The sequence below is a fragment of the Ranitomeya imitator genome, chromosome 2, assembly GCF_032444005.1.
Source record: "Ranitomeya imitator isolate aRanImi1 chromosome 2, aRanImi1.pri, whole genome shotgun sequence".
In the NCBI taxonomy this organism is placed as follows: Eukaryota; Metazoa; Chordata; class Amphibia; order Anura; family Dendrobatidae; genus Ranitomeya; species Ranitomeya imitator.
In genome coordinates this window covers 235,048,324-235,074,737 of record NC_091283.1, presented here as the reverse complement: position 1 = coordinate 235,074,737, position 26,414 = coordinate 235,048,324, and the positions used below count along the sequence as shown (strand labels likewise).

The following is a 26,414-nucleotide window of genomic DNA, read 5'->3' as shown; positions in this document are numbered from 1 at the left end:
GCATCGGGGGGTGGATCGGACTGCAGGGGGGTGGATCGGAGTGCAGGGGGGGGGTGGATCGGAGTGCAGGGGGGGTGGTTGGAGCACGGGGGGGGGGGTGATTGGAGCACGGGGGTGAGCGGACAAGAGCACGGGGGGAGCGGACAGGAGGACGGAGGGGAGCGGAGCAGTGTAAAGGACAGATCGAAGGGCTGGGGGGGCGATCGGTGGGGTGGGGGCACATCAGTGTTTCCAGCCATGGCCGATGATATTGCAGCATCGGCCATGGCTGGATTGTAATATTTCACCAGTTATAATAGGTGAAATATTACAAATCGCTCTGATTGGCAGTTTCACTTTCAACAGCCAATCAGAGCGATCGCAGCCAGGGGGGGGGGTGAAGCCACCACCCTCCCCCCCCCCCCCCCCCGGGCTAAACTACCACTCCCCCTGTCCCTGCAGATCGGGTGAAATGGGAGTTAACCCTTTCACCGGATCTGCAGGGACGCGATCATTCTGTGACACAGCATATGCATCACAGGTCGGATTGGCACCGACTTTCATGACGCATACGCTGTGTCACAGGTCGGGAAGGGGTTAAGAAACAAAAGAAATCAAGAACAAAAAATGTGGTAGTCAGTAATGGTTACTTTTTTAACCAAGCAGAGAGGAAAAATTATGGAATCACTCAATTCTGAGGAAAAAATTATGGAATCAAGAAAAACAAACAAAAAAACACTCCAACACATCACTAGTATTTTGCCCACAGGGCAACGGGGTACTCGGTACCGGGTCCTGCTGTTCACAGAGGGATGTCACGGTGGCGAACCGGTACGTGGCCCTAGGGTGTCCGGGTCCTGCTGTTCACAGAGGGATGTCACGGTGGCAGCTACCGGTGTCCTGCAGCCTGCTCGGGGCTGGTCCCTTTCTGGTATCCTCTCCTGTGCTTCCTCTCCTGCACGCTCGCTGCAATCAATTCTGCTTTCAAAATGTCTCTTTCTGGGAGCTGCAGCTCTGGGGGCATGCACAGCTTCATTGACCCTCTATCCTCCTCAGACTGATGTCTGGAACTAACTCACTTTCCCTACAGACTACCAGTTATATATATATATATATGGGTTGTCACCTATTAAATAGGATCAAAAGCTCCCCTTGGTGGCCTGAAGTGTGAAGTGTTGCATGTTTGTGGTACCTGGATGCAGTTATCCTTCTTTGCCTCCAAACGTAGCATCACTCTCCCTGGGAGGAAAGCAATACCACTGTGACGACCAGGACCCTGGGGCCCCACAATAACAGCTTGCAGTCTCTGAGGCATGGACTTAATGAGTGTCAAACAGTAATATTCATCAATCTGGCTCCAACTTTCTCTGATTGGTGTTGCCAGATCAGCTTTGCAGGTTGGAGCCTTGTCATGGACCATTTTCTTCAACTTCCACCAAAGATTTTCAATTATATTGAGATCCGGACTATTTGCAGGCCATGACATTGACCTTATGTGTATTTTTTTAAGCAATGTTTTCACAGTTTTTGCTCTATGGCAGGATGCATTATCATCTTGAAAAATGATTTCATCATTCCGAAACATCCTTTGAATTGATGGGATAGGAAAAGTGTCCAAAATATCAAGATAAACTTGTACATTTATTGTAGATGTAATGACAGCCATCTCCCCAGTGCCTTTACCTGACATGCAGCCCCATATCATCAATGACTGTGGAAATTTGCATGTTCTTTTCAGGCAGTCAACTTTATAAATCTCATTGGAACGGCACCAAACAAAAGGTCCAGCATCATCACCTTGCCCAATGCAGATTCGCGAATCATCACTGAATATGACTTTCATCCAGTCATACACAGTCCACGATTGCTTTTCCTTAGCCCATTGTAACCTTGTTTTTTTCTGTTTAGGTGTTAATGATGGCTTTCGTTTAGCTTTTCTGTATGTAAATCCCATTTCCTTTAGGTTGTTTCTTACAGTTCAGTCACAGATGCTGACACCAGTTTTCCTCCCATTTGTTCCTCATTTGTTTTTTTGTGCATTTCCTGTTTTGGAGACATATTGCTTTAAGTTTCCGGTCTTGATGCTTTAATGTCTTCCTTGGTCTACCAGTATGTTTGCCTTTAACAACCTTCCCATGTTGTTTGTATTTGGTCCAGATTTTAGACACCGCTGACTGTGAACAACCAACATCTTTTGCAACATTGCGTCATGATTTACCCTCTTTTAAGAGTTTGATAATCGTCTCCTTTGTTTCAATTGACATCTCTCGTGTTGGAGCCATGATTCATGTCAGTCCACTTGGTGCAACAGCTCTCCAAGGTGTGATCACTCCTTTTTAGATGCAGAATAATGAGCAGATCGAATTTGATGCAGGTGTTAGTGCTCTGTTTTCGCCATCTAATTTGTTACCTCTGATTATCTGTTTGAATAATTTGCAGTTTTCTCAATAACCAGTATACAGTAATTGATATATTCATATTTGTCTGCAGTGTTTTGGCTCTCTCTATAGGTCAGAGTCATGTTCACAGTTCTATTTTCTGTTTTTTTTATATTTTTCATGTCTGATTCTCCTTCCCTTTGCAAAGCTTTATGGTAGCTCAACCTACATCTCCCTCCATTTTCTCTTCACTTCCTTCAGTCTGCTTTCAAGGAAAGACGCTTTCACTTCATCCCCCTTGCGATTGCATTGCCGGTATGTCTTTATGCTTTCTGTAGGTAATTTCTGCTGTAATATTAGCCTAGCTTAGTCAGTTGTACTCCTATTTCAGTTACTAGCCTTATAAATGTTCATGCATAATGTACAACATGTTTAGTAAGTATTTCTACTATACCATGCACTGATTGTTTGTATATGATCGTTTACAGTTTCACCGCGTCAATATACTACTACGTTCAATAAGAGCACAGACTCAATCACAGTCTCCTTATTGGACTCCGGTATAGTGGTTTAGCTGCCTGTAGGGCACTAAGTAGTGAGGAAAATTATTTTGCTTCTTTTTATTAATGCATCCAGACAAAAATAACGAATAAACGTTTTCAGTCCTGCAAAGGACCTTCAATCAGACAATTCTTTAGTGTGAACTGGATATAGAAGCAATATAGGAAGGGTTAAGGAGCGTCCAAAGATTTTATAACAGCCTGCTGCAATAGGTATAATTTGAGATATGGAACACCAATCATACAATGATAAGCGCCGGGATTTGTGGCAACCTCAGTTGCAGGGGCAAAGTGCTGTGTCCGGATCAGTGAGGAGAAAGCGCGGCAGCGCGCCATGCAGCAGGAGGGACGCGTCTTCCTCAGAAGGGGTGCATATGCAGCGCCCCAGAGTCCTGGTCATTGCAGTAATGTCATTCTTCCACCAGGGGGAGCAATGTTACGTCTGATGGCACCAAAGGAGTTCACCCTGCCAGGTATCACAGCCACACACACACTTCACACGCCGGTCCACCAGGGGGAGCTAAGGGTTCTATGTACTAGGCCACTCCTCACAAAGGGTAAAACTGGTGGGTTGGTTAGGAAGTCGGTGAGAGTCAGGAGTCGGAAGGAGAAGGAGAGGGAGAGAAGCAGACTGGGCTCGGCCCAGGGAATTCCTGTCAGGCAGACAGAGGAGAAAGGAAAGAACATCAGCGGCCCAGTGGGAAAGAAGGACATGGAGCCCATGCGTCAGCCTCCTAAGAGGACAAGAAAGGAAGTGTGCCGTAGTGAGTGAGCACAGAAGTCATAGCAACAGGAGTGAAACATCAGCGGGAGACCAGCTAGAAGCAGGCTGCCTCCATCTGAAGCGCAGATCCGGTGGCCGGAACACCGAGGAAGTAATAGACTCTACGCTTTACTTCAGAGACCGGCAGGGCAGTCGATTCCAAGTTGGCTGTCTGACCTAAACACCTAAGCAGACAAGGTAGCAACGCTATAAAATAGCCTCAGGCCACCACCGTCATACGGGTATGTCATATCCATCTGGGGGACAGAGAGAGAGAAGTAACAAGAGTGAGGACCTTATGGTAGCTAATGCAAGTAGGGACCTACTACGTTACGGGGAAGGCTACTGATTTCCACCTGGATAAGGGGACTCTGGAATTGCCATCAGACCAGCCGGACCCTGCCTACCCTGTCATCCGGCACTCTGGACTGTGAATGCTGGAGCCTTCAGTAAAGGTAAAGAGACTGCACCCATTGTGTCCTCGTTATTCACTGCGCCTTACATCATCCACCATCAACATCTACACTTCTGGGAAGCCCTGGGGATATACTTCACCTGTGGGAAGGTATACCATCTAGCTGTCATTCCATCACCCCAACGGACCCCTAAGCAGCGTCGGTCACTCTGACCGAATACCACAGGTGGCGTCACGAACACTACAGTTATCTACGAACTCTGCCTTTTATTGGGCGCCCCTCATAGGGCCACGGTCCGGGTCGGGCCACCGTGACATCCTCGCTGAGGGAACTGAAGGACCCGGTACCGAGTACCCCATTGCCCTTACGTGGGGGCGATCCAAATCCTGCCATTGAAACGCACGTCAGGGGGTACGCTGCACGGAATGAACTCTGAGTATTTATATTTATCTGTGGTTTTTACTTTTGCTAATATAATTAGTTCCCTTGATCTTTGATGTGCATGACACTGTCCCTGATTGCCTTTAGGGGATTATGCACTTTATACTTTATTATACATTTTTTTTTTTCTCCTGAGGCCAATCAGGGAGAGAGGAACTCCCAGATACATGTGCGTGATGTATTAAGTATTTTTTATCTGTCTTGAGACTCTTTTGGCTATGAGCACTATGCACTTTACTCCGCATTTGCCTATATGCAATATTGAACTGTGTCTCAAGCGGATGATATTAAATCCTTTATCTTGGATATAATACACCTGGTATATTTATACCCAGGATACTGTCATCATATGTTCCGTCCAATGTATGTTTCTTTCCATCCTGTTTCTTCAGTTTACTCTTATCTCCTTAAAACATTTTAAAATTAGTATTTTCAATAAAGACATTAATGACTCTTTACGCTGTGTTGGGGTTCTTTTGTTGCTAGTTTACAGATTTTGTGGTTGATCACGGTCCTCCGTACTTTTGTGGCTATTCTGTTTAGTCTCTTCCTAGGTTACAAACATCGGTCACCCAGTCGCTGGCTTTCCCTCTCTGGCGCAGAAAATTGCGCAGGAGCCCACGCCTTTTTTTCCCCTGAAAATAATCTTTTATTAAATACATACAGCTCCCCTAACTTGCACACACTCTATATTAATGCTATTAGTCACTGACATCTATATATCTAACTGTTCTGCATGGATTTACTGTGTTTAAACCATGTCTTCTATCCGGTCGGCTTCTGCGTTGATTGTACGGAAGCCGACAAATGAATTAACGGCTATTCTACTATCTGTCTATGAGGAAAAAAAAATAAAAAATATATATATATATATATATATGTATATGTATATATACACACACTGCTCAAAAAAATAAAGGGAACACTTAAACAACAGAATATCACTGCAAGTAAATCAATCTTCTGTGAAATCAAACTGTCCACTTAGGAAGCAAGGCTGTTTGACAATCAATTTCACATGCTGTTGTGCAAATGGAATAGACAACAAATGGAAATTATTGGGAATTATCAAGACACACTCAATAAAAGGAGTGGCTCTGCAGGTGGAAACCATATCTCAGTACCAATGCTTTGGCTGATGTTTTGGCCACTTTTGAATGTTGGTTGTACTTTCACACTCATGGTCGCAAGAGACAGACTTTACAACCCACACAAGTGGCTCAGGTAGTGTAGCTCATCCAGGATGGCACATCAATGCAAGCTGTGGTAAGAAGCTTTGCTGTGTCTGTCAGCATAGTGTCCAGAGGCTGGAGGCACTTCCAGGTGACACGCCAGTACACCATGAGACGTGGAGAAGGCTGTAGGAGGGCAACAACCCAGCAGCAAGTCCGCTACCTCATCCTTTGTGAAAGGAGGAACAGGAGGAGCACTGCCAGAGCCCTGCAAAATGACCTCCAGCAGGCCCCAGTTTTTTTTTGACTAGTCTCATTTAAATATAAGTCAATATTAAATAGTCTCCTGATGAGTCGCCTTTGGTGAGGATGATGAAATCCATAGAAATGAGAGGCTTGGAGAGTGATTGTGTACACGTCATCTCACCCTATATACTGAACTGTGGGGTACACATTTTTTCTATTACTCACCTACTCACTAACCTTCAGGGGGTAAATTATGGGTATAGTTTTATATTTGGAATTAATAAAGTTTAGTTTTATCCTTTTGTCAGCAAACATGAGGAATGACAAGAGACAACCCATTTAGGAAAATTCAATTTTGGTTAAAACTATTCCAACATTATGAACATAAAAAGGCTTCTCCCCTATGTGACGTCTCTGATGTTTATTAACAGTTGATTTCCAAGTAAAATATTTCCCACATTAAGAAAATGAAAAAAGCTTCTTCTCTGTGTGAGTTCTCTGATGTCTAACAAGCACCCCTTTCTGGTTAAAACATTTCCCACATTCTGAACAGGAAAAAGGCTTCTCCCCTGTGTGAGTTCTCTGGTGCCTAACCAAACCTGATTTATTGATAAAACATTTCCCACATTCTGAACAGTAAAAAGGCTCCGTGTGGGTTCTTTGATGTTCAAAAAGATTCCTTTTCAGAGTAAAGCATTTCCCACATTCTGAACAGGAAAAAGGCTTCGCTCCTGTGTGGGTTCTCTGATGTACAACAAGATTCCCTTTTTGGGTAAAACATTTCCCACATTCTGAACATGAAAAAGGCATCTCCTCTGTGTGACTGATCTGATGTCTAACAAGATTACTTTTATGCTTAAAACATTTTCCACAATCTGAACATGAATAAGGCTTCTCCCCTGTGTGAGTACTATGGTGCCTAACCAAAATGGATTTCTGTATAAAACATTTCCCACATTCAGAACATGAAAAAGGCTTCTCCCCTGTGTGAGTTCTTTGGTGTGTTACCAATTGTGATTTGTAGTTAAAACATTTCCCACATTCTGAACAGGAAAATGACTTCCTTGCTTTAGGAGCAGTTTGTTTTTTGTTGCCTCTTTGGTGACTTTGATTTTCCTTAGCAGTCAGTAATGAATCAGAACATGGGACCTGTTTCATAGGATCAGATGACAGATCTTTGCTGTGAATGGATGATATATCTGGAATAACAGCAGTCACTTCAGTTGTATCTTTTAGTATCTCAAGATCATCAGATTTAAAAATTGAAGATGTCAGCTGTGGCTCTGATCTCCTTGTACAGTCATCTGCTAAGATAAAAAAACAATTTTTTTAATAAAATATCCTTGAGTTTTATATTTTTGAACATTTCTACTTAAACTGTCCATAAGAATGGCAAGCTATGTAAAATACTTTGATTATTTACCAAGACAATGACAGTTCACAGTCTAATAGGAAAACCTTGTTGGATGAACCAGTAGTGAGTGGTGTTCAACTATTTGTTCATTCTGCCTCCCAAATATCAAATAAAAAGAAACCAATCAATGTTATGTAGGCGAAAATAATACCAATTCTCATCTCACAAAAAAAGTCCCAGCTCAGGTCCATCATCTGTCAATGGAAAACACGGGTATTACATACCTGGTAATGTGTTTTTTCATGAGACATGACGGCACCACGAGAGAGCGGATCTGCCCTTCAAGGACAGGAAACCTTCAAGATAAAAGGGGCGGCTCCTCTCTCCACATCACTTGTTTTACAGAGTACAAGAGGAACTCCGACACCCGAGGGAGTGTATAATACAAATAATGCTAATAATGCACCCAACTAATGACGTGATCAAAAGGGTGGGAATATAATGGTGCCATCATGTCTCATGAAAAACACATTACCAGGTATGTAATACCTGTGTTTTTCCATCATTCATGACGGCACCACGAGAGAGTTACAGAGATTTGTATTCTCTTTTAGGGAGGGATCACTGCTTGTAACACTATTCTCCCAAATGTGAGATCAGAGGTAGCAGATAGGTCTACCCTATAATGTTTAAAAAATGTAGACGGAGAGAACCAAGTGGCCGCCTTACAGATTTGGTCGATGGCAGCATCTGCTCTCTCCGCCCATGACGTCGCCATGACCCTCGTGGAGTGGGCTTTCAGACCCTGTGGAACAACCCTGTCTGCACTACTATATGCTAGAATAATGGCCTCTCTCACCCATCTAGCTATAGTCTGTTTTGAGGCTTTAAGGCCCTTCCTTGACCCCTGGAACGAAACAAATAAAGCCCTCTGTCTCCTCCAGGATTTTGGCATCTCTAAATACTGTAGGATACATCTCCTGACATCTAAGCAATGGAGTCTCTCCTCTTTCTTGTTACTAGGATTGGGACAGAAAGAGGGTAGGGTTATATCCTGAGCTCTATGGAATCTCGATACCACTTTGGGGAGATATGCCGGATCTAATTTTAATACAACCCTATCATCCATAATTTGTGCGTAGGGAGGATCTGCCGATAATGCGTGTAAATCCCCAACCCTACAGGCCGATGTAAGTGCCACTAACAAGGCTGTTTTTAATGTTAGTACTTTATCTGCAGTTGTATTTAACGGCTCAAAGGGGCTTTCTGTCAAAGCTGTCAACAATAAATTTAGATCCCATGGTGGAGGAGTAGAGGATGGAACAGAGTCAGCTCTACTACAGGCTCGGATAAACCTCATCACCCATCTATTGCTTGCCAGGTCACAGTTGAATAAGGCTGCTAAAGCTGAAATGTGTACTTTGAGGGTACTATCAGCTAATCCCAGATCTAAGCCCTTTTGCAGGAACTCCAGTATTGCCGGGACCTCCCCTTCCCATATTGGCCCTGAGCTGGACAGGAATTTCTTCCATATTCTCCCATATATCTTGGTCGTTGCTGGTTTTCTGCTGAGCAAGGTGGATATTAAACCAGCTGAGAACCCTTCTTTCTCTAACAACGACCGTTTAAATGCCAGGCTGTCAAATGTAGCCCGGAATTCTGTGGGTGGTTGAAGGGACCCTGTGTTAGAAGGTCCTGGTCTTCTGGGAGTACCCACGGGTTCGTCACTGACATCACTCTTAGCCAGTAAAACCATGGTCTTTTCGGCCAGAAGGGAGCTATTACAATCACTCTAGCCTTGTCCTCCCTGATCTTCTTCAGAACTGCTGGAATTAGACAAATCGGTGGGAAGGCATACATGAGTCCTGACGTCCATTCTGTGCTGAAGACATCTACTGCCAACCGTCTGTCTGCTGGGTTCAGGGAGCAGAACTTTTTAACTTTTTTGTTGGCTTTTGAGGCAAAGAGGTCTACACTGGGTTTTCCCCACATGTGCACTATCCGTTGAAAAATGGACTCTTTTAGGGACCATTCCCCTTGCCTTAAGTGGTTCCTGCTTAGAAAGTCTGCCTTTATGCTGTCCACACCTCGAATATGCAGGGCTGAGAGGAAATGCCTCTCGGCTAGAGTCATGAGTCTCTTGGTTATGTGCATCAGTGACCGAGAACGGGTGCCCCCCTGGTGGTTCACGTATGCGACCGCTGTTTGGTTATCTGATAGGACTCTCACATGATGTCCTGTCAAGTGTGGAAGTAACCTCCTTAGCGCTCTTTCGATTGCTAGGAGTTCCCATTCGTTTGAGGATAGATTTTTCCTCTCTTGAGCCAAGGGGTCTTGGACCAATAGTGTGTCTGAGTGAGCTCCCCACCCCCATGGACTGGCATCCGTTGTGATTGTGATTTGTTGTGATTACTTTGGAGGCTGTATACTTCCAGGGAACTCTTCTCAGAGATGACCATCTGTAACCACCATCTGAGTGATTGGAGTACAGAGAGCGGGAGAATGAGCTTCTGCTCTAGCAGCCCCTGAATTTCCAGGTCGTTCAGCAGCACACACCATTGCAGTTCTCTTGCATGGAACTGGGCCCATTTTACTGCCGGTATGCAGGAGGTTAGGGACCCCAATACCGACATGGCTCTTCTTAAAGTCATCTCTGTTTTTTTTAATGTCATAATCATTTGTTTGATTTTTTCCTCTGGGAGGCGACACTCCTGCGCCACGGAGTCTACCGTTATCCATAGGAAATTCTGGACCATTGCTGGCTCTAGTTTGGATTTCTTGAGGTTCAGTTGCCATCCTAGTGTCTGTAGAGTGTCCATCACTATTCTGACCTGCTCCTGACAGTGAGAAAAGTTTTTCCCCACTATTAGGAAGTCGTCTAAGTAGGGTATTATCAGAGTATCTTTTTCTCAGATGTGCTGTGACCTCTGCAATCAGTTTTGTAAACACTCATGGGGCTGTTGCTATCCCAAAGGGCAGAGCCCTGTACTGAAAGTGACGCAACTGGGACTCCATCTGTACTGCCACTCTGAGGAACTGACGATCTTGTTGTCTGATTGGCACGTGGTATTAAGCGTCCTTTAGGTCTAGGACCGCCATGTAACACTGAGGATATAGGAGCTTCACTGCTGATTTTATCGTTTCCATTTTGAAGGATGGAATTATTAGGTATTTGTTGAGGTATTTTAAATTTATTATTGTCCTCCGAGAATTGTCCGGCTTTTTTATGAGAAAAAGGGGGGAATAAAATCCTTCCCTCCTTTCCTCTTTTGGAACTTCTTCCAAGACATGCTTGTCTAGGAGTGATGTTACTGCCCCTTCCAGACTGTCTTGTTTCTCTGGGAGGACTGTACCGGGGTCTGCATGTATCTTCTTGGAGGCCAGTGGTGGAATTTTAATTTTAGGTCTGATCCTATGATCTGTCGGATCCATACGCTGGAGGAGATCCTCTCCCAGGCTGGAAGGAAGTGAGAGAGCCTCCCTCCCACCTAAGAAGGACCGTCACTGGAAGGATTTTTTGGTGTCTCTGGGGGACTTGCCAAAATAGAAGCCTTTTCCTCCCCTGGATCGCTTGTCCAAGTTGCTCCTGTCTCGGTCTGTAAACTGCTGTCTTCGGAACTTTCAGCCTCTCTGAAAGGAGTGCCGAAATGGCTGAATTGGCTGCTTTGGAAAGTTTTTCTTTTTGTCACCGGCTTTTTCTAACACTTTGTTTAATGTCGGTCCAAACAGGAAGTTCCCCTCACATGGCAAAAAGCAAAGTTTCATCTTTGCCTGAGTATCTCCTGGCCAGCATTTAAGCCATACCACACGGCGTCCTGTGTTGGCTAAAGCTGCTGACTTTGTAGCCAGTCTAGCCGAGTCTGCTGATGCCGCCTCGGCTAGAAATACTGCCACTGCTTTCATGGCCGGTATTGCCTCTAGGATAGTCTCTCTGGGAACTTTTTGTTCTACCTGATCTTCCAGGTTATCTATCCAGATTTTAAGGAACCTGGCTACACAAGTGGCCACAATAGCTGGCCTTAGTGCTCCTGCCGTGGCTCCCCATGCTGTTTTCAGGGAACTGTCCACCTTTCTATCCAGAGGTTCTTTTAAAGAACCTAGATCCTCGAATGGCAGGGAGGATCTTCTGGCAACTTTTGAAATTGCCACATCAATTTTCGGGGCTCTATCCCAAGATGAGGACGCCTCCTCCTCAAAAGGATATCTTCTCTTTAGGGAGTTGACTATTTGGGACTTTTTTTCTGTTTTTTTCATTCTCTTTTAATATAATAATTTTTATTTATATAGTGCCAACATATTCCGCAGCGCTTTACAAATTATAGAGGGGACTTGTACATACAATAGACATTACAGCATAACAGAAATAGAGTTCAAAACAGATACCAAGAGAAGTGAGGGCCCTGCTCGCAAGCTTACAAACTATGAGGAAAAGGGGAGGCACAAGAGGTGGATGGTAACAATTGCTATAGTTATTCGGACCACCATAGTGTAAGGCTCGGGTGTTCATGTAAAGCTGCATGAACCAGTTAACTGCCTAAGTATGCAGCAGTACAGACACAGAGGGCTATTAACTGCATAAAGTGAATGAGAACATAGTGCGAGGAATCTGTTTTTTTTTTTTGTTTGTTTGTTTTTTTAAATAGGCCACACAGTTAATCAGTTCTTGTAGATGTTCATTAATAGGGAATGACCTCCGTTTTTTCTTTTGCAGACCACTGAACATAACTTCTTGGGCCGTCTTTTTTGCCTTATCGTCTACCAGCCCCATGGTAGAGCGAACAGCTTTTATAAGCTTATCCGTAGCCTCCGCTGGAAATGTATCCTCCTCCTCTGAGCTACTATCTGAGCAGCGGGCTGTATCTGAGTCCTCCTCTGACTCCGAGGAATCCCTTTGGGATGCTACTGAGGGGCTGGATCTGCACCTCTTGCTGTGGCATTAAATATTCTGGTGAAAAGCTCTCCATCTTACACATGACCACGTAACAAGAGTAGTCACCTTCAACCTGGCCTGGTTTAGTGACACAGGGCAGCACTTCTGGTTCGTTTAAATAGATTAGCCTCTTTTTTTTTTTTTTTTATGGATCACCTGCTTGATCCTGCCATTACTGGTCGCTTCAGTAGTCAGGTGCATGTGCGCACCTGTCATGATTTGATAACCTGGCTGATCGTGCCTGCATCACTTCTGGTGCTCATAGATGCAATCAATCACCTGGTTGATCCTGCATCTGCCAGCCGCTAGCGCAACGCCTGCGCTGTATAATTATGCCAGAGCACGCACCCGGCAACCACTTCCGGTGCGCGCTATTAGATCCACCATTCACCTGGTTGATCCTACCTCTGTCCGAGTGCTGCCGCCGGGTCCTGCGCTTGCACACAGCTATTATTTCCGGTGCACGCTCCTTCAGCGCCTATGCGCGCTTTACTTCCAGGTGCACACCCCGCCTTTAGTTCCGGTGCGTGCCGAAGATTCTGGCCCCCCTGCCCGCATCAAACGTTCTGCGTGCTGCTGCCGGGTATTGTGCGCACGCACGTACCTTCATTCCCGGGTACCTGGCGCCGGCTGGAGGAAGGCTTCCAGGGGTGTCCACGCCACAGATGTCAGGAAGGCAGCGCAGCACTTACCCTCAGCATCCAGATGCTGAGTGCTCCGGACACCGCTCCATACCTCTCTGTGCAGCCTCAGGTACAGCCAGGGAGGAGGAGGAAGGGGGGAGACCTGCTCTTAATGCTCGACAGGGAGGGCCCCAAAACCTCCGAGGAGACATACTCAGCCTGGGCAACGATGTGCCTTACCGGGTGCATAGCCACCTCTGGTCAACAGGGGGGCACCATAAAAGTGACCCCCATGCACAGCAGGATTTTAAATCAACAGGGGGAACGCCACCTGCGGCCCCCGTGGATAATCTTCACCCGGGCAATGCCTCACGGGCTGTGGCCATGCTTCGCTCAGGGGGGCATGGAATACATGGCCCCCGAGGTGACTACCGGTACCTGGTGACGGGTGCAGCAGACCAGCACCTGCCCAAATCCACCCGACCCAGGCCAAGGCATCCTCTTCGGTCTTCATCAGAAGTCTTCATCTTGAGGGTTCCCCGTCAAGGACAGGAAACCAACTGATGTGGAGAGAGGAGCGGCCTATTTTATCTTGAAGGTTTCCTGTCCTTGATGGGCGGATCCCCTCTCTCGTGATGCCGTCATGTATGATGGAAAAAACAGAGGTTTCCACACTATTAGTGGCTCACAGGCTGTTGAAAAGTAACAGAGTTTCTATAAACCAAATCTGCAAAATCCGCTCTTACTTCTGAGTCTTGCAGTGTTCTCAAACAACATTTAGGATCCCTGTATTTAGCAATATGATAGTGAGAAGAATCCACTTAATTTGCAGTGTGTGTCTCCTGGAGCACAATCTGGGCACTATGTGCTGGGTAATAAAATGGCAAATGTGTGATTTTCACTCTCCAACATCCACCGTGCTAATTTCCAGAAAGTGGCTGTGGAATCAAAATATTCATTCCTCCTACACACATGGTCTGAATTGTTGGTACCCTTTGTTTAATGACATAAAAACACACAATGGTCACAGAAATAACTTGAATCGGACAGAAGTCAGATAGGAACCAAGATAGGTTATTACACTTGGGGCTATTTAGTTTGGAAAAACGAAGACTAAGGGGTGATCTTATGTTAATGTATAAATATATGAAAGGACAGTACAAAGACCTTTCTGATGATCTTTTTAATCATAGACCTGAAACAGGGACAAGGGGGCATCCTCTACGTCTGGAGGAAAGAAGGTTTAAGCATAATAACAGACGCGGATTCTTTACTGTAAGAGCAGTGAGACTATGGAACTCTCTGCCGTATGATGTTGTAATGAGTGATTCATTACTTAAATTTAAGGGGGGATTGGATACATTTCTGGAAAAGTATAATGTTACAGGGTATATATACTAGATTCCTTGATAGGGCGTTGATCCAGGGAACTAGTCTGATTGCCGTATGTGGAGTCGGGAAGGAATTTTTTTCCCCAAGGTGGAGCTTACTCTTTGCCACATGGGTTTTTTTGCCTTCCTCTGGATCAACATGTTAGGGCAGGTTAGGTTAGGCTATGGGTTGAACTAGATGGACTTATAGTCTTCCTTCAACCTGAATAACTATGTAAGAAGTAATAATAAATCAAAAATCTTTGAAAATGAACAAATGAAAGTCAGATATTGCTTTTCAACCATGTTTCCACAGAATAAAAAAAAAAAAACCTCATGAAATCGGCCTGGACAGAAATGATGGGACCCTTAACTCAAGCGCTTTGTGACCGTCAATGGCAGATAAACATCGGTGCTAGCAGGGCTTTGTGCAGCGCCGACATTTGTCAACGGTCGGCGGTTTTGTGCTCATCGGGCCTCCACGTACCTTATAACAAAGGGATTCCGGCGCACAACACTTACTGTGACCCCCAACCTCATCGAGACCTGATTGGTTCAAGTCCTGATGACGTCAGCATTACACCAGCCAATAAGACAAATCACTGGGAAAGTTTGTTGTAGCAATGAACTTTCCCTGGCGATCTGCCTCATTAAAACGCTGTTTCTCCTCAGATCTCCTGTCAGTGAGAGATTAGAGGAGAAACAGTGTTACAAGAGCTGCTGGCAACAGCTGTGTCAGTCAGCGATCTTGTTATAGAGTAAAAAAAGATAAGGCGGGTTAGGGTTAGTGCTAGAGTTAGGGTTAGTGTTTATTCTAAAGTTAGGGTTCGGCTAAAAAAAATTAGGCTTTTCTCAATTGTCACCCCAATAATTTGGTCACGTCAGTCACGTAACATCAGTCACATCAGAGATCAGAGGAAAAAATGAATAAAAACAAATAACATGGCCCGTCAGTATTATTGTGCAGAGGAGGCTTATGCACTTTTATGTTCTGACAGTGAAGAAAGTGCAGTGTCAGATGGCGATGTGGATTTCAAGGACTTTAGTAGCAGTGACAGTGATAGCTCAGATATGAGCAGTGATTCTGGTCCATCCTCACACACAAGGACCAGTACAACAAGAAGGACAAATAGCGCTTCTGGGGAAATGTCTCCAACTCAGGGAACAATGCCCAGTACTAGCGCTGTCCCTAGTGCTCGTGAATTGGTGCACATCAATTTCCAAGGGGCTTTGCCTCTTGATGTGGCATTTCCCATATGGGAGGCTTCAGATTTGGCTACTCCATTCATCCCTAATTTTAATGCCATTCCTGGTATAAATGTGGAGGTGGAAAATTTTGGACCAATTCATTTTTTTAATTTGTTTTTGACAGATAGCTTGCTAGAGCATATTGTCCTACCATTCACAGAAAAAGAAGATATAGGCTTGGGAATATATTAAGCAAACTGTTCACAGAAGAGACCCAATTTTTAATTGATTAAAACTTGACTTTTAATAAACTTCTTTTAAAAAGAAATGACCCCAAATAGTGCACTACAAAAAAACCATCACCAACACAACAACAATCAATAGGAAAGGCCCAGGTGGCGCCTAACCCTGCACTTATGGTATGTCGAGTGTGTATGAGCAAATATTCATCCCACCCTGAGAGGTCCTGATAGGGGTAGCAGGGTGAGCCGACGTGGAGCGGGGGCACCATTTGCGCAGGAGGTAGGGTGCCAACCTCCGCTGGTAGGCAGGGCGCATATAGCATAAGTGCAGGGTTAGGCACCACCTGGGCCTTTCCTATTGATTGTTGTTGTGTTGGTGATGGTTTTTTTGTAGTGCACTATTTGGGGTCATTTCTTTTAAAAAGAAGTTTATTAAAAGTAAAGTTTTAATCAATTAAAAATTGGGTCTCTTCTGTGAACAGTTAGCATATTGTCCTACTAACAAATTTATATGCGTCCCAATTCATCAGCCAGAATCCACGATCCTATCATGCTAGGTCAAATTTATGAACACGAACTTATGTCCTAGAAATAAAATTTTTTTTAGGACTTCGCTATGGAGCTTGTTAAAAAAACGAGCATTCAGTCCTATTGGTCCAACCGCCCTGTTCAAGCCAGCCCAAAGTTTTCTGCCGTTCTTCCTAGGACTCGTTATGAAATGCTTATGACATTTTGGCATTTTAACGACGAGAGTCAATGCCTGCCCAGAAATGCCCCAGGACATGACAGACTATTCAAAATCAGACCCATCATCGAAGACTTGACAGAAAAGTTCTTAAAGCTTTACACCCCAACAGAAAACATTTCCATTGATGAGTCCCTTGTAAAACTCAAAGGAAGACTGCACCTCAAGCAATTTATTCCTTCTAAGAGGGCAAGGTTCAGAATAAAGCTCTATAAAATGTGCGAGAGTTCAACTGGATACACATCAGCTTTTCGCATTTATGAGGGAAAGATAGCAACTGAACCCACCAGGATGCCCTACTTATCTGGGGACATCTGGAAAAACCATTTGGAAGCTGATAACTCCATTTTTACATAAAGGCTACAATCTGTATGTTGACAAATACTACACCAGCATACCCCCATTTAAAAGTTTGTTTGAACATAACATGGGAGCTTGTGGGACCATTCGCAAAAACCGTCAGGGGTTTCCGCAATCATTGGTCAACAAAAAGTTCTGAAAGGGGCAGTCAGGGGCTTTACGCAATGGAGAACTGTGTGCCCTTAAGTATAAGGATAAAAATAATATTTTTATCCTGAGCTCGATCCACACAGATGCCACAAGGGCCACTGCAGACCAACAGGGATCCACTACTCCAAAACCTGTGTCTGTCATTGACTACAACAAATATATGGGGGGTGTGGACCTTGCAGACCAGGTTCTACAGCCATACCGGGTATCAAGAAAATCATATACCTGGTATAAAAAGTTAGTCATTTATTTGTTTCAGGTGGCCACATATAATTCTTTTGTGTTATACAAAAAAGCCAGAAATGCAGATACTTTCCTTGATTATCAGGAAAAGGTCACTGAAAATCTTAAGTAAATAAAAAAGTCTTTTTTCAGCTCATCTGTCCACTCTGTGCATGGCTGCCATACCAGGAAAATCCAACAAGTAGTAAAAAATCCAGCACCAAGAGGTTGCACTCAATAAGCTTTATCGCAAAATCTTCATTAAAAGCATGGATAACCGACAGTAGAAAAATGGCATAAAAAGCAGGGGTCCCAGACACCGGTTTACGCGTTTCAGGGCCAAATATGCCCCTTAGTCATAACCTAGTGTTATACCAGTGAGTCAGGGTTTATATAAAACGCCCCATCACATGGTTCAGTTATTTCACACCCACAACATTAAAACTCTTTCCAGTACAAAAATAGAAACTTAACCCCTTAGCGACCGCCGATACGCCTTTTAACGGCGGCCGCTAAGGGTACTTAAACCACAGCGCCGTTAATTAACGGCGCTGTGGAAAAAGTAAATAGCGCCCCCCAGAGGCCGATTTTCTCCGGGGTCTCGGCTGCCGGGGGTAGCCGAGACCCCAGAGAACATGATTCGGGGGGTTTTTAACCCACCCCGCATTTGCGATCGCCGGTAATTAACCGTTTACCGGCGATCGCAAAAAAAAAAAAAAAACGCGATCTCTTTTTAATTTCTCTGTCCTCCGATGTGATCGCACATCGGAGGACAGAGAAAAGGTGTCCCAGGTGGCCCCCCAATACTCACCTAGCTCCCCCGATGCTCCTCGTGTCTCCCGGTGGGCGCCGCCATCTTCAAAATGGCGGGCGCATGCGCAGTGCGCCCGCCGGCCGACACCGGGAGAATCTTTGGGGTCTCGGCTGCCGCTGCCGGGGGTAGCCGAGGCCCCAAAGAGCATGATCGGGGTCGGTTTTACCGACCCCTGTTTTGCGATCGCCGGTAATTAACTGTTTACCGGCGACCACAAAAAAAAAAAAAAAAGTAAAGTGTAATTCTCTGTCCTCTGATGTGATCGCACATCAGAGGACAGAGAAATAGGGGGATTCGGGGACCCTACAATACTCACCTGTGTCCCTGGATCCTCTTGCTGCTCCTCCTGGCCGCCGGCAGAAGAAAATGGCGGGCGCATGCCCAGTGCGCCCGCCATCTGTCTCCATCTGCCGGCCGGCATGAGAACAGCAGTTGGGGCTAAAATTAGGGTTAGGGGTAGGGTTAGGGGTAGGGTTAGGTTAGGGTTAGGGTTGGGGCTAAATTTAGGGTTAGGGTTGGGGCTAAATTTAGGGTTAGGGTTGGGGCTAAATTTAGGGTTAGGCTTCTTTTACACTTACGTCGGTACGGGGCCGTCGCAATGCGTCGGCCCGACATGCCGACGCACGTTGTGAAAATTGTGCACAACGTGGGCAGCAGCTGTAGTTTTTCAACGCATCCGCTGCCCAATCTATGTCCTGGGGAGGAGGGGGCGGAGTTACGGCCACACATGCGCGGTCAGAAATGGCGGATGCGACGTACAAAAAAACGTTTCATTGAACTTTTTTTGTGCCGACGGTCCGCCAAAACACAACTGATCCAGTGCACGACGGACGCGACGTGTGGCCACCTGTCACGATCCGTCGGCAATACAAGTCTATGGGCAAAAAACGCATCCTGCGGGCACATTTGCAGGATCCGTTTCTTGTCCAAAACGACGGATTGCGACGGAATGCCAAACGACGCAAGTGTGAAAGTAGCCTTAGGGCTAGGGTTAGGGTTGGGGCTAAAGTTAGGGCTAGGGTTGGGGCTAAAGTTAGGGTTAGAGCTGGGATTAGGGTTAGGGTTTGGATTAGGGTTCGTATTAGGGTTAGGGTTGGCATTAGGGTTACGCTTGGGATTAGGGTTAGGTTTGGGATTAGGGTTAAGGTTAGGGTTGTGATTAGGGGTGTATTGGGATTAGGGTTAGGTTTGAGGTTAGGGTTGAGATTAGGATTAGGGGTGTGTTGGATTTAGGGTTTTGATTAGGGTTATGGTTAGGGTTGACATTAGGGTTGTTTTGGGGTAAGGGTTGTGATTATGGTTAGGGTTAGTGATTAGGATTATGGATCAGGTTGGGATTAGGGTTAGGGGTGTGTTGGGGTTAGGGTTGGAGCTAGAATTGGGGGGTTTCCACTGTTTAGGTACATCAGGGGGTCTCCAAACACGACAGCCAATTTTGCGCTCAAAAAGTCAAATGGTGCTCCCTCCCTTCTGAGCTCTGCCGTGCGCCCAAACAGTGGGTTACCCCCACATATGGGGCATCAGCGTACTCGGGATAAATTGGACAACAACTTCTGGGGTCCAATTTCTCTTGTTACCCTTGTGAAAATAAAAACTTGGGGTCTACAATATCTTTTTTGTGGAAAAAAAAATATTTTTTATTTTCACGACTCTGCATTCTAAACTTCTGTGAAGCACTTGGGCATTCAAAGTTCTCACCACACATCTAGATAAGTTCCTTGGGGGGTCTAGTTTCCAAAATGGGGTCACTTGTGGGGGGTTACTACAGTTTAGGTACATCAGGGGCTCTGCAATCGCAACATAATGCCCACAGACCATTCTATCAAAGTCTGCATTCCAAAAAGGCGCTCCTTCCCTTCCGAGCTCTGCCGTGCGCCCAAACAGTGGTTTACCCCCACATATGGGGTACCAGCATACTCAGGACAAATTGGACAACAACTTTTCGGGTCCAATTTCTCTTATTACCCTTGTGAAAATAAAAACTTGGGGGCTAAAAAAATCTTTTTTGTGGAAAAAAAAAATATTTTTTATTTTCACGGCTCTGCATTATAAACTTCTGTGAAGCACTTGGGCATTCAAGGTTCTCACCACACATCTAGATAAGTTCCATGGGGGGTCTAGTTTCCAAAATGGGGTCACTTGTGGGGGGTTTCCACTGTTTAGGCACATCAGGGGCTCTCCAAACGCGACATGGCGTCCAATCTCAATTCCAGCCAATTCTACATTGAAAAAGTAAAACGGCACTCCTTCTCTTCCAAGCTCTGCGGTGCGCCCTAACAGTGGTTTACCCCCACATATTGGGTATGAGCGTACTCAGGAGAAATTGCACAACAACTTTTGTGGTCTAATTTCTCCTGTTACCCTTGTGAAAATAAAAATTTGTGGGCAAAAAGATCATTTTTGTAGAAAAAATGCAATTTTTTTTTTTCACGGCTCTACATTATAAACTTCTGTGAAGTACATGGGGGTTCAAAGTGCTCACCACACATCTAGATATGTTCCTTAAGGGGTCTAGTTTCCAAAATGGGGTCACTTGTGGGGAGTTTCCACTGTTTAGGCACATCAGAGGCTCTCCAAACGCGACATGGCGTCCAATCTCAATTCCAGCCAATTCTACATTGAAAAAGTAAAACGGCGCTCCTTGACTTCAAAGCTCTGCGGTGCGCTCAAACAGTTGGTTTACCCTCACATATGGGGTATCGACGTATTCAGGAGAAATCGCACAACAACTTTTGTGGTCTAATTTCTCCTGTTACCCTTGTGAAAATAAGAATTTGTGGGCGAAAAGATCATTTTTGTGTAAACAAAAGCGATTTTTTATTTTCACAGCTCTACGTTATAAACTTCTAGGAAAGCACTTGGGGGTTCAAAGTGCTCACCACACATCTAGATAAGTTCCTTAAGGGGTCTAGTTTCCAAAATGGTGTCACTTGTGGGGAGTTTCCACTGTTTAGGCACATCAGGGGCTCTCTAAACGTGACATGGCGTCCGATCTCAATTCCAGCCAATTCTGCATTGAAAAAGTCAAACGGCGGTCCTTCACTTCTAAGTTCTGCGGTGTGCCCAAAAAGTGGTTTACCCCCACATATAGGGTATTTGCGTATTCAGGAGAAATTGCATAACAAAATTTATGGTTACATTTCTGTTTTTACACTTGTGAAAATAAAAAAAATGGTTCTGAATTAAGATGTTTGCAAAAAAAAGTTAAATGTTCATTTTTTCCTTCCACATTGTTTCAGTTCCTGTGAAGCACGTAAAGGGTTAATAAACTTCTTGAATGTGGTTTTGAGAACCTTGAGGGGTGTAGTTTTTAGAATGGTGTCACACTTCATTATTTTCTATCATATAGACCCCTCAAAATGACTTCAAATGTGATGTGGTCCCTAAAAAAAAATGGTGTTGTAAAAATGAGAAATTGCTGGTCAACTTTTAACCCTTATAACTCCCTAACAAAAAAAAATTTTGTTTCCAAAATTGTGCTGATGTAAAGTAGACATGTGGGAAATGTTATTTATTAACTATTTTTCGTGACATATCTCTCTGATTTAAGGGCATAAAAATACAAAGTTTGAAAATTGCAAAATTTTAAAATTTTTCGCCATATTTCCGTTTTTTTCATAAATAATCGCAAGTAATATCGAAGAAATGTTACCACTAACATGAAGTACAATATGTCACGAAAAAACAATCTCAGAATCAGCGGGATCCGTTGAAGCGTTCCAGAGTTATAACCTCATAAAGTGACAGTGGTCAGAATTGCAAAAATTGGCCTGGTCATTAAGTACCAAATTGGCTCTGTCACTAAGGGGTTAAAGGGAACCTGTCACCCCCCTCAGGCGTTTGTAAATAAAAGAGCCACCTTAAGCAGCACTAATGCTGCATTCTAACAAGGTGGCTTTTTAGTTACAAACGCCTGTACACGCTGAAATAAACACTTATAAAATGTGCCCCCACATACCCTGAATCCGTCCCGGGGGCGGGACTTTCCTTCGTAATGAGACACAGCACAGCCGTCACTCCGGGTCTGTTCTGCGCGCCGCCTCCTCTGCCTGCATTATCGTCCCTGGCGCCTGCGCTGTAAGTACGAAGGGCAGCGCAACTGCGCATGCCCGGAAAAAAAAAAAAAAACTTACAGCGCAGGCACCGGGAATGATAATGCAGCAAGAGGAGGCGGCGCGCACAGGCCGGAGTGACGGCTGTGCATAGACAACCGACAGTGCATAGACAACCGATGTGCATAGACAACCGCCGGGAATGATAATGCAGCAAGAGGAGGCGGCGCGCACAGGCCCGGAGTGACGGCTGTGCTGTGTCTCATTACGAAGGAAAGTCCCGCCCCCGGGACGGATTCAGGGTATGTGAGGGCACATTCTATATATGTGTTTATTTCAGCGTGTGCAGGCGTTTGTAACTAAAAAGCCACCTTGTCAGAATGCAGCATTTGTGCAGCACAAGGTGGCTCTTTTAGTTACAAACGCCTGAGGGGGGTGACAGGTTCCCTTTAATAACATAGAGAACAAGACGAAACCATGCAGTCACTGAATCCAATAAAACAGTATAACTTTATTACAAAAAAAGTTAAAATACATACAAGAGGCCAGACAAATGGCGTAGAGAAGGGCCGGCAGATGACATCAAAAATATCTGCCTCAGGCAACAAAAAGTGCAGTCACCCAAGGTATAATGACCCCGGCAACATCCCAAAACCCAACACCTGGTATACATAAGCACATAGCGCATCACATATTAATCACCTATAAGAACTAAAGTGTCGACAGTACTGCCACAAAGAGCTATATAATAGCCTTAAAGGTATAGAGTAGTAAAATAAAGTGCATGTGGGCGCTACGAATCACTGTGCTGATATCTTATGTGAAGGGTCCGGACCGCTGCAGGGGACACAGGACAGGACAGGTGTCCTGTGTCCCCTGCAGCGGTCCGGACCCTTCACATAAGGTATCAGCACAGTGATTCGTAGCGCCCACATGCACTTTATTTTACTACTCTATACCTTTAAGGCTATTATATAGCTCTTTGTGGCAGTACTGTCGACACTTTAGTTCTTATAGGTGATTAATATGTGATGCGCTATGTGCTTATGTATACCAGGTGTTGGGTTTTGGGATGTTGCCGGGGTCATTATACCTTGGGTGACTGCACTTTTTGTTGCCTGAGGCAGATATTTTTGATGTCATCTGCCGGCCCTTCTCTACGCCATTTGTCTGGCCTCTTGTATGTATTTTAACTTTTTTTGTAATAAAGTTATACTGTTTTATTGGATTCAGTGACTGCATGGTTTCGTCTTGTTCTCTATGTGTTTTTGGCAGTTATCCATATTGTCCATGCGTGGAGGGTGTATGCTGACTATTTATATAAACATCATCTTATTTTTCAGCACGTTTCTGCACCACCAATTATGCCTATTGGAATTATCTTATATCCCTTTAATAACACAATATTCTATCTGCGCTTATTTACACCGGTGGGACGGGCGGTCTCCATCATCAAGATCCAATGGATTTCTCGGCTAAGGAGTTTTTATCGCCAAGCTCCGCCCCTTCTGGACTTGCTGACCCTTTCCATTCCAAAAAACTGGAAACCGCTCAGATCACCGCCGTGTACCTGATAAAATGTCTGGATACATTGGAGGGATTAGATCTCTGGTCACTGATCCCTGAGGGGCTCACTGAGGCTGCCGGAGAGATCACAGATACTGCAGGTAATCATGTAAAATACTGGAGAGTATTCTTCAGGAGGGGGTTTATTCTCCACAAGGAGAGCTCCCACCCTTTCTAGTCCGGTAATGGATGGTCCTGTTAGAACGTCCTGGTTGTCTACTAAAGTTTTCTCTAGCGGGGCAAATGTGAAGCATGTAAATGTGCAGGAAATACCAAGCAACAATGGTTCTTGGTGACTTTATGACTTGCAGTAGTACTTGAGTCACATACATGGTTACCTGCAGTATCTGTGATCTCTTATATCGGGTGCACAACACGAGACCTCCGGCAGCCTCAGTGAGCCCTTCAGGGATCAGAGACCCAATCCCTTCAACGTATAGACATTTTTTTCAAGTACACGGCGGTGATCTGATCGGTTTCCAGTTTTTCGGAATGGAAAGGGTCAGCAAGCCCAGAAGGGGTGGAGCTTGGTGACACAAATTCCTTAGCCGAGAAACCCATTGGATCCTGATGATGGAGACCGCCCGTCCCACCGGTGTAAATAAGCGCAGATAGAATATTGTGTTATTAATATTGTTCACCGACCTCTTGACTGTGTATAATGACAGCAGCAGATTGTTGGGTTTAAGTTTGTAGTTTTGTACTGGTAAAAGAGATTAATGTTGTGGGTGTGAAATAACTGAACCATGTGATGGGGCGTTTATTATAAACCCTGACTCACCGGTATAACACTAGGTTATGACTAAGGGGCATATTTGGCCCTGAAACGCGTAAGCCGGTGTCTGGGTCCCCTGCTATTTATGCCATTTTTCTATTGTTGGTTGTCTATGCTTTTAATGAAGATTTTGCAATAAATCCTATTGAACTGCAACCTCTTGGTACCTCATTGAAATTCTTGTTTTTGAAAATGTTGTCCCCGCCAATCCTTTAGAATGTGAAGATGTCAGAAGACTCACTGAGCGACATTTTATTGCACTCATTCCAACAACTAAAACAAGAAAGATCCCCCAGAGAAGATGTTGTGTATGTTCCAAGAGAGGAATGAGGCATGATACCCGCTATTATTGCCCACAGTGCCCATCATTGCCGGCCTTATGCCTCCATGGCTGATTTACAATCTTCCACATAGATCCACGTTTTTACACTGTTTTGACATTCAAGCATTTGGTTTATTTAGTGACAGACACATCTGAGTAGAGCTGACTTAACAATTTCCGGGGGTAGGCGGGGGGACGGCTCCAGAGACACAAGCTGGGCACAATATATTGGGCACTACAATGACATTTTTGCTCTAAAACTTCCACTATGTGTTTCTAGAAATCATCCATGTACTGATAATGGTCACTATATCCATAGATGAATTCACAGAGGGGTGTCATTTCCAAAATGGGGTCACTTCAGGGGGGATTCTGTTGTTCTGGCACTTAGCAGCTCTCCAAAGTGCCATAACAGCAGAATCCCCCCTGAAGTGACCCCATTTTGGAAATGACACCCCTCTGGGAACTGGGAAGGACACCCCTCTGCGAATTAATCTATGGGTGTAGTGACCATTTACCTATCTACCCATTTTCCAATGTAAATTCTGGGGTTAAAACAACATTTTAGTGGTAAAAATGTTATTATTTTTTCTTCACTGCCCAATGGTATAATTTTCTGTGGAACAGCTGTGGTGTCAGTATGCTCACTGCACCACTAGAAGAATTCATTCAGGGAAGTATTGTGTAAAATGCAGTCACTTTTGGGGGCTTATGCTGTTCTGGCACCTCAGGGGCTCTGACAATGTGACATGTCACTCACAAACAATTCCAGCAAAATCTGCTCTCCAATATGGCGCCCCTTCCCTTCTGAGCTCTGCCATGCGCCAAAACAGTGGTTTACCCCCATATATGGGATGTCAGCATACTCAGAAGAAATTGCACAACAACTTTTGGCATCCAGTTTCTGTTATCCTTTGGAAAAATTTAAGGGCAAAAAAGAAAATTTTTTGTGAAAAAATATGATTTTTTTTAATATTTACAGCTCTACGTAATTAACTTCTGAGAAGGACTTGGGGGTTCAAAGTGCCCATCACATATCTAGATAAGTTCCATGAGGGTCTAGTTCCCAAAATGATGTCACTTGTTGGGGGTTTTCACTGTTTAGACACGTCAGGGGCTCTAACAAGGTGACATGTCACCCACAAACAATTCCAGCAAAATCTGCTCTCCAATATGGCGCTCCTTCCCTTCCAAGCCCTGCAATGCGCCCAAACAGTAGTATTCCCCCACATATGGGGTATCAGCATGCTCAGGAGAAATTGCACAACAAATTGTATGCAGCAATTTCTCCTGTTACCCTTATGAAAATGCAAAATATGGACCTAAAATGATTTGTGAATTTTTTTTTTTTATTATTTCCACAGCTCTACATTATAAACTTCTGTGAAGCACCTGTGGGTTCAAGATGCTCAATACACATCCAGATAAGTTCCCTAAGGGGTACAGTTTCCAAAATAGTGTCACTTGTGGGGAGTTTCCACTGTTTAGGCACATCAGGGGCTCTCCAAACGCGACATGGCAAACGCTAATTATTCCAACATATTTTACATTCAAAAGTCAAATGGCGCTCCTTCCCTTCTGAACCCTGCCGTTCACCCAAACAGTAGATTTCCCCCACATATGGGGTATTGGCATGCTCAGGAGAAATTGCAAAACAAAATGTATCGTCCATTTTCTCCTGTTACCCTTGCGAAAGTAAAAAAAATTAGGTCTAAAGGAAAATTTGTAAAAGAAAAGTAAAATGTT

At 44.6% G+C, this 26,414-nt stretch overlaps 1 protein-coding gene across 1 annotated transcript in view; it reads right to left on the bottom strand.

Annotated features, from left to right (window-relative positions):
- Window positions 1–6,361: 6,361 nt before the first annotated feature.
- LOC138662811 (zinc finger protein 547-like) overlaps window positions 6,362–26,414 on the bottom strand; it is a 44,565-nt gene continuing 24,512 nt past the window's right edge. Inside the window, exon 7 of the mRNA XM_069748770.1 lies at window positions 6,362–7,259. Coding sequence (XP_069604871.1) covers window positions 6,415–7,259 — 845 coding nt within the window. The 3' untranslated portion in view covers window positions 6,362–6,414. The remainder of the gene's footprint in view (window positions 7,260–26,414) is intronic.